Source organism: Rana temporaria, chromosome 6, assembly GCF_905171775.1.
Source record: "Rana temporaria chromosome 6, aRanTem1.1, whole genome shotgun sequence".
Lineage (NCBI taxonomy): Eukaryota > Metazoa > Chordata > Amphibia > Anura > Ranidae > Rana > Rana temporaria.
The window spans coordinates 66,211,756-66,224,380 of NC_053494.1; the positions used below are offsets into that span (position 1 = coordinate 66,211,756).

The 12,625-nt window shown below is 45.6% G+C and overlaps 1 protein-coding gene across 3 annotated transcripts in view; it reads right to left on the bottom strand.

Moving 5' to 3' along the window:
* The window catches only part of LOC120943551 (multidrug resistance-associated protein 1-like), a 650,821-nt gene that overhangs the window by 234,369 nt on the left and 403,827 nt on the right, over window positions 1-12,625 (bottom strand). For all 3 annotated transcript variants that reach the window (XM_040356917.1, XM_040356914.1, XM_040356915.1), the window contains one exon: window positions 2,578-2,752. In XM_040356917.1, coding sequence (XP_040212851.1) covers window positions 2,578-2,752 — 175 coding nt within the window. The remainder of the gene's footprint in view (window positions 1-2,577; window positions 2,753-12,625) is intronic.

Below are 12,625 nucleotides of genomic sequence, written 5' to 3' on the forward strand. Positions count from 1 at the left end.
TAAGCTGTAGTGTGCAAGAGGCCTTCTGGGACGCTATAAAAAACAGGCATGTTAAGTGCAAGTGTCCATTTTTCATTGTAAGCGTCAGTATCACTCCTACCAGAGGCATACCTAAAAACCATGAAGGGCCCCCAACTTCCCTCCAAGCCCGGGGTCTTTCCCATTGATCCCAGGGCTCTCTACTCCCATTGCGGGGCCTTAATTACGGCCCACAGAGGGACACTTTCAAATGTTTTGCCACAGGCCCCTTTCCTACTGTCTTAGGCAGGGTTACCACCTTTTCTTCAAGTCAAATCCAAACACTGATGGCGCACAGCAATTTTTTTTTATGCAGTATAACCACTTCCAGACCTGCGCACGACGATGTACGTCCTCTTTTTAAAGATTGATATCTCGGTAACGGCAGCAGCTGCTGCCACAACCGAGGTATCGATCTTTAGTGTGCACGGTCCGGTACACGATAACAGCGGTCTCCGCGGCGGATTCGCCGCGAGATCGCCGTTATCGGTGGCGGGAGAGGGCCCCCCCCTCCCGCCGCCGCTTACCGGAGCCGTCGGTAGCGGCGGAGGAGATCGGGACCGTTCGGCTGGTGACTGGGGACGAGACTGAAGGAAAAATCTCCTTCGCCCGTCCCCATAGCTCTGCTGGGCGGAAGTGACGTCAAAACATCAGTCCCGCCCAGCCTCTTAAAGAGACAATTTTTTTTTTGTCATTTGAAAAAATGACAGCTTCAAATTTTTTTTTTTTTTTTTTTTTGCATTTTAGTCTAAATATGAGATGTGAGGTCTTTTGAACCCCAGATCTCATATTTAAGAGGACCTGTCATGCTTTTTTCTATTACAAGGGATGTTTACATTCCTTATAATAGGAATAAAAGTGATCATTTTTTTTTTCAGTGTAAAAAGTAATAAAATAAATAAAAATAAATAAGAAAACCAAAAAAAAATTTTTTTAAAGAGCCCCATCCCGACGAGCTCGCGCGCAGAAGCGAACGCATACGCGAGTAGCGCCCGCATATGAAAACTGTGTTCAAATCACACAAGTGAGGTATCGCCACGATCGTTAGAGCGAGAGCAATAATTCTAGCCCTAGGCCTACTCTGTAGCTCAAAAAATGCAATCTCTAGAATTTTTTAAACATCGCCTATCGAGATTTTTAAGGGTAAAAGTTTGACGCCATGCCACGAGCGGGCGCAATATTTAAGCGTGACATGTTGGGTATCATTTTACTCGGCATAACATTATCTTTCACATAATATAAAAAAATTGGGCCAAATTCATTGTTGTCTTATTTTTTAATTAAAAAAAGTGATTTTTTTCCAAAAAAAGTGCGCTTGTAAGACCGCTGCGCAAATACGGTGTGACAAAAAGTATTGGAATGACCACTATTTTATTCTCTAGGGTGTTAGAAAAAAAAATATATAATGTTTGGGGGTTTTAAGTAATTTTCTAGCAGAAAAAAATGTTTTAGTCTTGCAAACACCAAATCTGAAAAACACCTAAAGTCTGGAAGTGGATAAACTATGCATACATTTTGTTATTAAACAACATTTCCAATCATATGGAATTAATCACAAATGTCCCCCCTTACATCAGAGTCTGCAGAGCCCCCCTTACATCAGACTCTGCAGAGCCCCACTGCAGAATTTCCACTTACACTATAAGGAGGATCTCTGTGCACTCTGGAATTTAAGGGGGGACCTTGGTTTAAGGGGGGGGGTGTGCGCTGATGTAAGGTGGAATGCTGTGGTGTAAAGGGGAACTCTGATGTAAAGGGCTCTTTGCTCACCAAAGCCCCTTACATCAGAGACCACAAAGCACCCCTTATGTCTGAGTCCCTCTTACATTAGAACACTCACTAAGAGGCAGAAGGAAGAAGGGAGGGAGTGGGGACACAACTCACAGTGGAAAAATGGGCAGCTAAATCAGCCATCAGCACCTTTCCTCATCTGGCTGCAGGGCTTCAAACTTTCCACCCACACATCCCTTCTTGGAGGCACTGCCAGGGAGTGTGGGTAAGTGGCAGACCCAGGAGGCGAAACACCAGGGCCCGGTTGCAAGTGTGACCTTTGTCACCCTGGTAGTTCTGCCACTGACTCCTGTGTTCCTCAATGGGCAGGAAAGAACATTTTTGCAAATAACAACTTAGTTGGTATTTGTTAAATGTGTCATAAAAGGAAATATGAAAGATAGACAAATAGATTGTGTAGCGCAGAATCTTTAGTCCCTGGTGGCCCCCAACATTCACTGAAATAAAAAAAGGGAATAGCTAGATAACTGCAAAGGAACATAAATACTACTTGCCCCAAATTCAAAATTGCTTTTGTGTGAGCTTTATATTTGCAAATGTTTAACAAAACAATTTTTGGATACAATGTGTAAACTTAAAAAACGTTTTTTTTATTGGGACCACAGAAAGCATCAAAAACCTGCTAACTGTTTTAAACCTTTGCTATCTATACCAATATGATTACCACTACTGCCCTAGCACTATGAAAAACTTTGCAGAGATCCACTTGAATTGTGATTTACACAACAAAGGTTAGTTACAGTATAATTTTATGTGCTTATGCCTCACCTTGTGCATTGTTCTGCTCAGCATTTGCATATGTACGCAAGAATTCAGCAAAAGCACCATCCTGTTCCAAAAGCGCCTGGTAGGAACCAATTTCAGTTATTTTGCCATCCACCATCACAATAATAGAGTCCACTTGTGGCAAGTAACTTACTCCATGTGTTACAAGTATACGAGTCTACAGAAATAATTCAAAACTATAGTTACAGTCGGCAAATGCAATTAAAATATCAACAAACATAACCAAAGCACACGTTAAAATCTAGTATACTGAGCTTCTTTTATTGTTTGGTAAATAAATGTAGTTACCCTTCTTCATGGTAAAAACAAACAGTATGAAGTTCTATTACTAAACTGCTGGGAAATATATAAAAGCCACATTTTATAGTGTTACAATTTTAAGTTTATATAGATTTAACCACTTCAGCCCCCAAAGGTTTTACCCTTTTAACCACTTGACGACCGCTGCACCACGATATACGTCGACAGAATGGCACGGGCAGGCAGATGGACGTACTGTACGTGACCGCAATATTGTGTCAATCTTGCTCCTTTTCTCGGCGAGATTGACCACCTACGAGCCCCGTCGTGGGAGCCAGTGCTGAGCCGCCTCGCCCCGATGGGAACAAGCCGACATAGAAGCGAGAAGTTTGGTATGAATCATGAGGGAGAACGCCAAACGGCATGGGTTCCCCCCCAGGGGCATACCAGGCCCTTAGGTCTGGTATGGATTGTAAGGAGAACCCACTACACCGAAAGAACGGCGTGGGGGTCCCCCCACGATCCATACAAGACCCGTATCCAAGCACGCTGCCCGGCCGGTCAGGAAAGGAGGGGGGGGGCGCTCGCTCGTACCAGGCCGCATTCCCTCAACATGGGGGGGGGGGGTGTTGGGTGCTCTGGGGCAGGGGTGCGCCATGCGGCCACCCCCACCCCAACATACCCTGTCCCCATGTTGATAAGGACAGGGCCTCTTCCCGACAACCCTGGCCGTCGGGGTCTGCGGGCGGGGGGCTTATCCGAATCTGGGAGCCCCCTTTAATAAGGGGCCCCCAGATACCGGCCCCCCACCCTAGGTGAATGAATATGGGATACATTGTACCCCTACTCATTCACCTGGAGGAAAAGTGTAAAAGAAAATAAACACACAACACAGGGTTTTAAAATAATTTATTAGTCAGCTGCGGGGGGGTCCTTTCCGCTCTCCGGGGGAGGGGGGTCTTCTCCACTCTCCGGGGGGTCTTCTTCCATCTTCTCCGCTCTCATCTCAGCGCTCCCTGGTTCTTCTCCCACTCGCTCTCCAGTGACTTCTTCGGGGGTGGCCACCGCTATCTTCTTTTTAGCTCTATTACTAGCGGCGGCGCAGCCCGCTCTTCTTCATTGCCGTCTTCTGCCTTCTTCTTTTCTTCCGATGTTGACGCAACGCTTCTTCCCGCTGTAATGCAGACTCGCACCGATTTATATAGGCCTCTTATGGCGTCACAGTCCCATCATACTCCAGGACCCACATGGCCCAGAGCACCCCCTGCCCCAGAGCCCCAACCCCCCCATGTTGAGGGCATGCGGAGGAGGGGGGGAGCTCACTCGTCGGGCGGTGTGCTTGGATACTGGTCTGGTATGGATCGTGGGGGGGACCCCCTATGCCGTTCTCTCGGCGTAGGGGGTTCTCCTTACAATCCATACCAGACCTAAGGGCCTGGTATGCCCCTGGGGGGGAACCCATGCCATTTTTTTTATTTAAAATTTGGCGTGTAGTTCCCCCTCATGATTTATACCAAACGCAGCGGCTAGAATTGGCGGGAATTCAAGTCGGATCCCCGTCGCTTCTATGACGCACTCGCTGGAATGTGCTTTTTCTATTCCAGCGAGTGCGAGATGTCGGCACCATGTCGCCAGAATCAGCGCGATGCCTTTGCACTGGAAACACATTCTCGGCGACAGGTATTGTACATGTACCTTCCTGCCTCCCAGCCGATCGAGCCCCCCCCCCGGTGCCTACGGTAGTCGGAATAGTTCCAGGAGCAATCTGTGATGAGGGGAGAGGCCACCAATTCATGGCCAACCCCTCACAAATCCCTCCTGACGAATGGTATGCTTCCTCTTCCTGTGAAACTATAAAACACAGACAGAGGAAGTGATGTCATTCTCCTCGTGTCAGTCTTTTTCTCCGGTGCCAAGGAGAGAAGACCTCTCAGAGTAAGTGCACCAACAGTACACTGACAACAGTACACATAGGCACAATGTTCACCCTCCAGTCACCCCCCGCACCCCCAGTCACAGTGTCACCGATCACAGTTATTTTTTTTTACTGATCACTGCATTTGGTGTCATTTGTGACTGTAAAAAGTGTCAGGGCAGTTAGTAATAGGCCCCTTTAGGTGTAGGGTACCCCCCTAATAAAGGTTCAACCCCTGAATCACCCCCCAGGTAACCCTTTCACCCCGTCGCCAGTGTCACTAAGCAATCATTTTTCTGATTACTGTATTAGTGTTGTGGGTGACGCTAGTTAGCCTGTTAGTTATTTAGGTTCACGTCAGGTTTTTATAGCATCAGGTACCCCCATATACTACCTAATTAAGGTTTTAACCCCCTGATTGCCCCTAATTAACCCTTTCACCCCTGTCACCAGTGATCACTGTATAAGTGTTTACGGGTGACGCTGGTTAGTTTGCTTTTTATAGCATCAGGGCACCTGCCGTTTATTACCCAATAAAGGTTTAACCCCCTGATCCCCCCGCCTCACAGGGTCTACCAAGATTCCATCGCATCTTGGTAGAGAAACCCGAATCTGGAACCGTTTGCTTTTCAGGTATGCATTTTATACTTTACTGTTTACTGTGATTTATTATTAACCATTTTTTTCCAGGTATGCCATTCAGCTGCAGCGTGGATTTATCTATCTTGACAGCAACAGCGTTTGCTCCCATGATACATTAAGCTGTGACTCCAGCGCTGTAGGAGGTGATTTCACCACCACAGTTAAAAAAAAAAGAGCATATATGCCAAAGCATGGGGGCAGGGGTAGAGGAGCGATTTGCTCCTAACATTAGGGGCGGATTGCCCCCATGCTTCGGCATATATATATTTTAGGTACAGATTGTGTTAGAAAATGTTTTTATTAAAAAAAAAAAAAAAATTGTATTTGGTTTGCAGGTATGGCCTGTCTTACTGCTATACTGTAATGTTACTTTGTTTTATTGTCAACCATCATTTGCTTAGCAGGCACACCATTCAGTTGCAGTGTGGATTTATTTATCTTGACAGTAACATTGTTTGCTCCCACGATACATAAAGCCGTAACTCCAGTGCTGTAGGTGACGATTTCACCACCACAATTTAAAAAAAAAGCATATATGCCGAAGCATGGGGGCAGCAGGGGTGGAGGAGCGATTTGCTCCTAACTTTTGTGGGTGGATGCCCCTATGCTTCGGCATATATAAATGGTGCATGTATGACCATCATTAGAAGTGGGTGGATGAAGGGAGGTATTCTAATGGTGGGCATACATATTTTTTTTGTTCACGTAAAAGCAATCCTAGCGGCTCTCTTAGCCTCTAGACTGCTTTTACAAGCAGTGGGAGGGAATGTCCCCCCGCCCCACCGTCTTCCATGGTTTTCGCTGGCTCTCCTCTCCCAACAGGGAACCTGAGAATGCAGTCATGGTTTCGTCAGCTGATCATAAAGCTGATCAGAGACCAGAACGGCTCCAATCATCTCTATGGCCTAAGAAACCGGAAGCTACGAGCATTTCATGACTATAAACAGCGTCATTGGAAAAGCATTTTATCACACCGATCTTGGTGTGGTCAGATGATTTGAGGAGAGATTTAGGGTCTTTAGGACCCCAATTAAAAAAAAAAAAAAAAGTACCTGTCACTACCTATTGCTATCATAGGGGATATTTACATTCCCTGAGATAACAATAAAAATTATGAAAAAAATATAAAAGGAACAGTTTAAAAAATAAATAAAAAAAAGCAAAATAAATGATAATAATAATAATAAAGCACCCCTGCCCTCCCCTGCTCTCACGCAAAGGTGAACGCAAGCGTCGGTCTTGCGTCATATGTCAATAGCAATTGCACCATGCACGTGAGGTATCACCGCTAAGGTCAGATCGAGGGCAGGAATTTTAGCAGTACACCTGCTCTGTAAATCTAAATTGGTAGCCTGTAAAGGCTTTTAAAAATGTATGTAGTGTGTCACCGCTGCACGTTTGTGCGCAATTTTAAAGCATGTCGTGTATGGTATCCATGTACTTGGCCCAAGATCATCTTTTTTATTTCATCAAACATTTGGGCAATATAGTGTGCTTTAGTGCATTAAAATAAAAAAAACAAGTGTGTTTTTTTAAAAAAAATAAAAAATTTGTTTGAAAAATCGCTGTGCAAATACTGTGTGAAAAAAATGCAACCCCCCCCCCCCATTTTAATCTGTAGGGCCTTTGCTTTAAAAAAATATATATAATGTTTGGGGGTTCAAAGTAATTTTCATGCAAAAAAATAGGATTTTTATAACAGCTTACCTGTAAAATCCTTTTCTTGGAGTACATCACGGGACACAGAAAAGCATAGTAATTACTATGTGGGTTATAGAGTCTACCTTCAGGTGATGGACACTGGCACGCTCAAGACAGGAAGTCCCCTCCCCTACCGGGAGTACCTCAGTTTTTTAGCAAAGCAATAAGTGCCCCAATATCCCCAAACATGAGGGGTGGGAGCTCTGTGTCCTGTGATGTACTCCAAGAAAAGGATTTTACAGGTAAGCTGTTATAAAAATCCTATTTTCTTTCTCGTACATCACGGGACACAGAAAAGCATAGTACCGGTAATTAGTATGTGGGATGTCCTAAAGCAATGCCAATGAGGGGAGGGAGACACCAAAACAAGCCAGGCGCCTTCAGACGTGAGGAGTTAAACTGCAGCTTGCAGCACACTGCGTCCAAAGGCGACTTCCTCATTTTTTTTCTTCTATCCAGCTGATAAAATTTAGTGAAAGTGTGGACTGACGACCAAGTCGCAGCCTTACAGACCTGAGCCATGGAGGCTTGATGATGCACTGCCCAAGAAGTGCCAACCGCTCTAGTGGAGTGCACCTTAACTTTAAACGGAGGAACCTTTCGTTTCAAGCAATAAGCTTGAGTAATGACTTGTCAAATCCACTTAGAGATAGTAGATTTAGATGCTATCTGTCCCCTTCTGGGACCTTCCGGCAGAATGAATAGAATATCCGATCTGGAAAAAATGAAGGGAGAAGCAGATCCTGGTTTAGATGAAAAATTGACACAACCTTGGGAAGGAAGGCCGGATGAGGCCGCAACATCACTCTGTCTTTGTGAGAATTAAGTATGGATCCTTACATGAAATGGCCGCCAATTCCGATACCCTCCTGGCAGAGGATATGGCTACCAAAAAGACCAACTACCTGGTCAAGAGGACCAAGGGAATGTGGGACAGAGGCTCAAAAGGTTGCCTTTGTAGAGCAGATAGAACAAGATTCAGGTCCCATGGGCACAAGGGGGCTTTAATTGATGGATTAATACAAATCACCCCTTGTAAAAGTCTTAATTAGGGAATGTGTAGCCAGTGGCCTTTGAAAAAATATTGAGAAGGCCGAGACCTGACCTTTGATGGTACCCAAGGCTAAATTCATGTCTGCCCCCAACTGTAGAAACTCTAGTACCCTGCCAATGACATACCTACGAGGATTTTTGAATAGAGAGAGCAGACTGCGCAAAGGACAAAACAGTAACAAAGCTGCTGAACACTGAGGGTCAATAAGTCCTTGGTCAGTGTATGTAAAAAAAAGCAGTGCAGCGCTACTAACAAAATGATGAAAGTCCAAAAAAAAAAAAATTAATCAAAATGAAGAGAGGATAAGGGTGACTTCTGGAACCTCAATAGGTGATCGGATGAAGACTCCTTATAAAACAGTCAAGTATCCTTAGATAAAAGTACAAGCCGCTCACCTTAGCAGATGGACCTGTGGGTGAGCAGCAGGTCAAATGCGCTGTCCCTCTAATAAGGGGGTATTATAAGATGATACCTACGAGGATGCCACCCTTTGGCTTCGCACCAGGCCACATATGCCTTCCATACCCTGTAATAAATAAGCCTGGATGCTGGTTTTCTGGCATTAATTAGTGTAGACACTACAGAATTAGAGAGCCCCCTCCTCTTTAAGATATGGGATTCAATAGCCAGGCTGTTAAATTTAGAGACCGTAAGGAAGGGTGGAATATTGGCCCCTGTGAGAGCAGGTCTGGATGAAGCGGAAGGGTCCATGGATGCCCTACCGACATTCTTACAATCTCTGCGTACCAGAACCTTCTGGGCCAAGCTGGAGCAACCATAATCACTGGTTTGTCCTCCAACCTTATCCTGCGAAGGAGGCGAGGTAACAATTGCAACGGAGGAAACACATAAATTAGGGAGAACCGGAGTGCGCATGCGCGAGGGATCCAAGATGGCCGCGTGATCCAGAGCTCCGCCGTACACAGCTCCCGCGGCACCGACTGCAGCCTACAGAGGGGTCTTCTCCGCACACCGACGAGAGCCCTGAACTCCCGCTGACCCGGTCTATCCCCCCTGTATGACGAGCGCTCCGGTTCGCCGGGATCTTGGGCCGCAATTCGATCAGGCCCAGCCGCCCAGGGGATCCAAGATGGCCGCCGCAGCACAGCACCTTGCAGCACGCGTGGAGGGACACTCAGAGTCGAGGCAGGTAATCGCTCCAGCTACCCTGTCATACACTCCAGCACACCAGAGTGCGGCTCTCCCACAAATGACTCCCTCCCCAGCTTCCACCGAGTCACTGCTGAGTAGGACCTTTGGTGATGCAGGGCACATTTCAGCAGGCATGTCCATACATGTGCAACAGGACAGCCCCCTCCCTATTATACAATCCCCAGAATCTTTCTCAGATGACTTATTCCATAAATTGTCAGCTCTTCTGGACAGGGGTCTGGCGTCTACAGCAGCTAAAATAACCACCGATATTAAGGCTGATTTCCAGAATTTGGGCTCAAGAATGGAAGCTATCGAACACAAGCTAGACCTCACAGTCTCCGCCACTAACCAGAATTCTGGTCATATACAAACGCTACAAGACAGACTCGATTCAGCTCTCCTTAGGATAGATGAACTCGAAAACAGAACCAGAAGGGACATTTTTAGGATCAGGGGTCTCCCAGAGGCTATAACGGATGTTATGCAAGCTACTCATGAGTTGATCTCGTCACTGATCCCGAATATCCCGCAACATCGCATGGAACTTGATAGGGTTCACAGAGCTCTGGGCCCCCCCAGAAAGGATGGCACTCCTAGGGATGTTATCGTAAAGCCTAATTTTTTTCTGGTTAAAGAGGAAATAATGAAACAAGCTAGAGCAACGAATCAAATCCTGTGCCAGGGTCATCCGGTTCAAATTTTTGCCGATCTGTCCCAATCTACAATTCAGAGACGCCGTTCCCTGAACCCTATGTTGTCGGTCCTGTCTCAAAAGGCTATAAAATATTGGTGGACATTTCCATTCGCTGTTAAATTTTCTCTTAATGGGAAGTACTACTCCTTTTCCACTCTTCAAGAAGGAGAGAAGATCCTCCTTTCATTGAAGCTGATATCCCTGGAAGCTGACATGGACACTTCAAACCCATCGCACAACCCTGCCAAACGTCCATCTCCGAACAGTCCGCTTACCCCGCTTTGGAACAAACCGAAGTTAAAGAAACAGAAGGACATTCTCCAAACCTGAGAGCATCTTGGGGAATTTTGCTTTTTTCTCTTTTTTCTCATTTAGGTTTCCCCCGGCAGGAGGGAGATTGTTTTTTCTGATGTCCGGTCCCTCAAATCTGTGTAGGGGGGTTCCCTTTTTTTTTTTTTGTTTTTGATCCCTTTAGGGGGGTTAAAGATTTTAGATATTTTCTGTACTGTTCCACCTAGGAGGGGGGTCGTAGTATTCCTCTCTACGAGGGTTTAGTTACCTTTTTGTAGGCCTTAGATAACTGAAAATAAGTTTTCTCTATGTGTTTCTTTTTTTTTTGTATGTTTTCGCATTATTTTACTAGGTGCCCGGGAGCTGTGTACCTAGCATGCGCCTCCACCTATCTCTCGGCTTCTTCGGAGTCCGTGGGATGGGTTGTCTGCAGTTTTTTATGCAGACTTCTCTGGAAGGATCTGGCTCTGGGGGATCTTTGTACCCCTTGGAGTCTGATCCGCCTCTCCCAGAGAGATTGCCTGTGATCTCTCTGTCTTTTTATTCTCTCTCTCTCTCTTATATCTTCTCCCTATCTCCCCCCCCTTTCCCTTGCACCTCGGGAACATTTTCATTTGTGTCTCTTTTTGTTGTTTTTTGTCAGGCAAAATTTGGGAGCTCTGAATGCATCGCGTTCTTGGATGAGTGTCTCGCCTACTTGCCGATTGGGGGTCTGGTTCTGCTCAAGGTAAGTGACGCAGGGATTTGTGGCATTCCTTTGTCTCCTCTCGATGGCTGACAAACCTCTTCCAGTCCTTAAAATAGCCTCCCATAACACTCAGGGCCTTAACTCCCCCATCAAACGGAGAAAGCTGTTTGACAGCTACAAATCGCTTAAATGCGATGTTATTTTACTGCAGGAGACCCACTTCCCCAGGCGATACAGTCCCACCTTTCTTCACCATAATTACCCTACGTTTTATTTAGCGAACGCAGAGGATAAAACTAAAGGGGTGGCGATAATATTTTCTAAAGCTTCTAATTTTTCTTGGCGTGCTGAATATAGAGACCCGGATGGCAGGTTCCTATTAGTTAAAGGTCTGATCGATGATCATATGTTCTCTTTTATTTCGTACTATGCTCCGAATAAAGGCCAATTGCCGTTTTTTCGTTCTATGTTTTCTACCTTAGGCCCGCTGATTGAAGGGACTCCCATCTTTGGGGGTGACTCCAATCTGGCGCTAGATCAGGGGCTTGATAAATCTAATAAGCCTAAGACCTCTCTAAAGCGTCCCACTAGAGCTAGCTTGAAGTTTGCCCGTCTTCTTCATACGCACGGCTTAGCTGATGTTTGGCGGGAGCAAAACCCAACAACTAGGGACTTTACTCATTTTTCATGCCTGCATCAGTCTTACGCCAGGATTGATCATATCCTGATGTCCTCATCCCATTTACCTACTGTTTCTGGATCCAGGATTATGGAGTCGTCTCTCTCTGATCACTCCATAGTCGTGGCTGTTATTTATAACCCCTCTCGCAACCCTAAACCTTTTCAGTGGAGACTTAATGAATCTCTCTTATCTGATCCCGTAGTTCTTGCTGAAATTAATAAAGCTATTTCTGAATACTTCTCCTTAAATAACACTGGGGATGTCTCGGCTGAGGTTCTTTGGGCAGCCCACAAAGCTACCATTAGAGGGAAATTTATCCAATTAGCATCTAAAATGAAAAGGGAACGAAAAGTTGATATTGATAGACTTGAAAAATTGTACACTTCTCTTAAAACCCAACACAAGGCAAACCCCTCTAGCGTCCTACTTTCCCAAATTGAGGCCGCTAGGTTGGAACTCAACCTTGCCCTTACCACGCGGGCTGAGAAATCACTTAGATGGAGTGGGGCTAAATTTTATTCTCAAAAGGACAAATTGGGCAGAATGCTTGCTACCAAGCTGTCCCCTAGAGTGAAACTTCTTACCCTTCCTAGGATTAGGACCCATCAACAGTACACGACCTCTGATCCCTCTAAAATTCTTACAGTGTTTAGGGACTTCTATGGTAAATTATATGATTCTGGTAGACAGGCTTCTGAGAGCTCCATCTCTCAATTTCTAGACACCCTCCCTATCCCTAAACTTTCAGCGGAACACATAGCCGTTATGGAGGATCCGATCTCCATAGCTGAAACGATGGAAGTCATTAAAAGTCTGAAAAGGGGTTCGGCGCCTGGCCCGGACGGCTTTTCAGTACCATATTATAAATCATTTTCAGAGTCATTAGCCCCCTTCATGACAAAGTTTTTCAATGAAAAGGTTTCAGGAAGCCCCCTTGTTGCGGAGCTGAACGCCGCATTCATAACTGT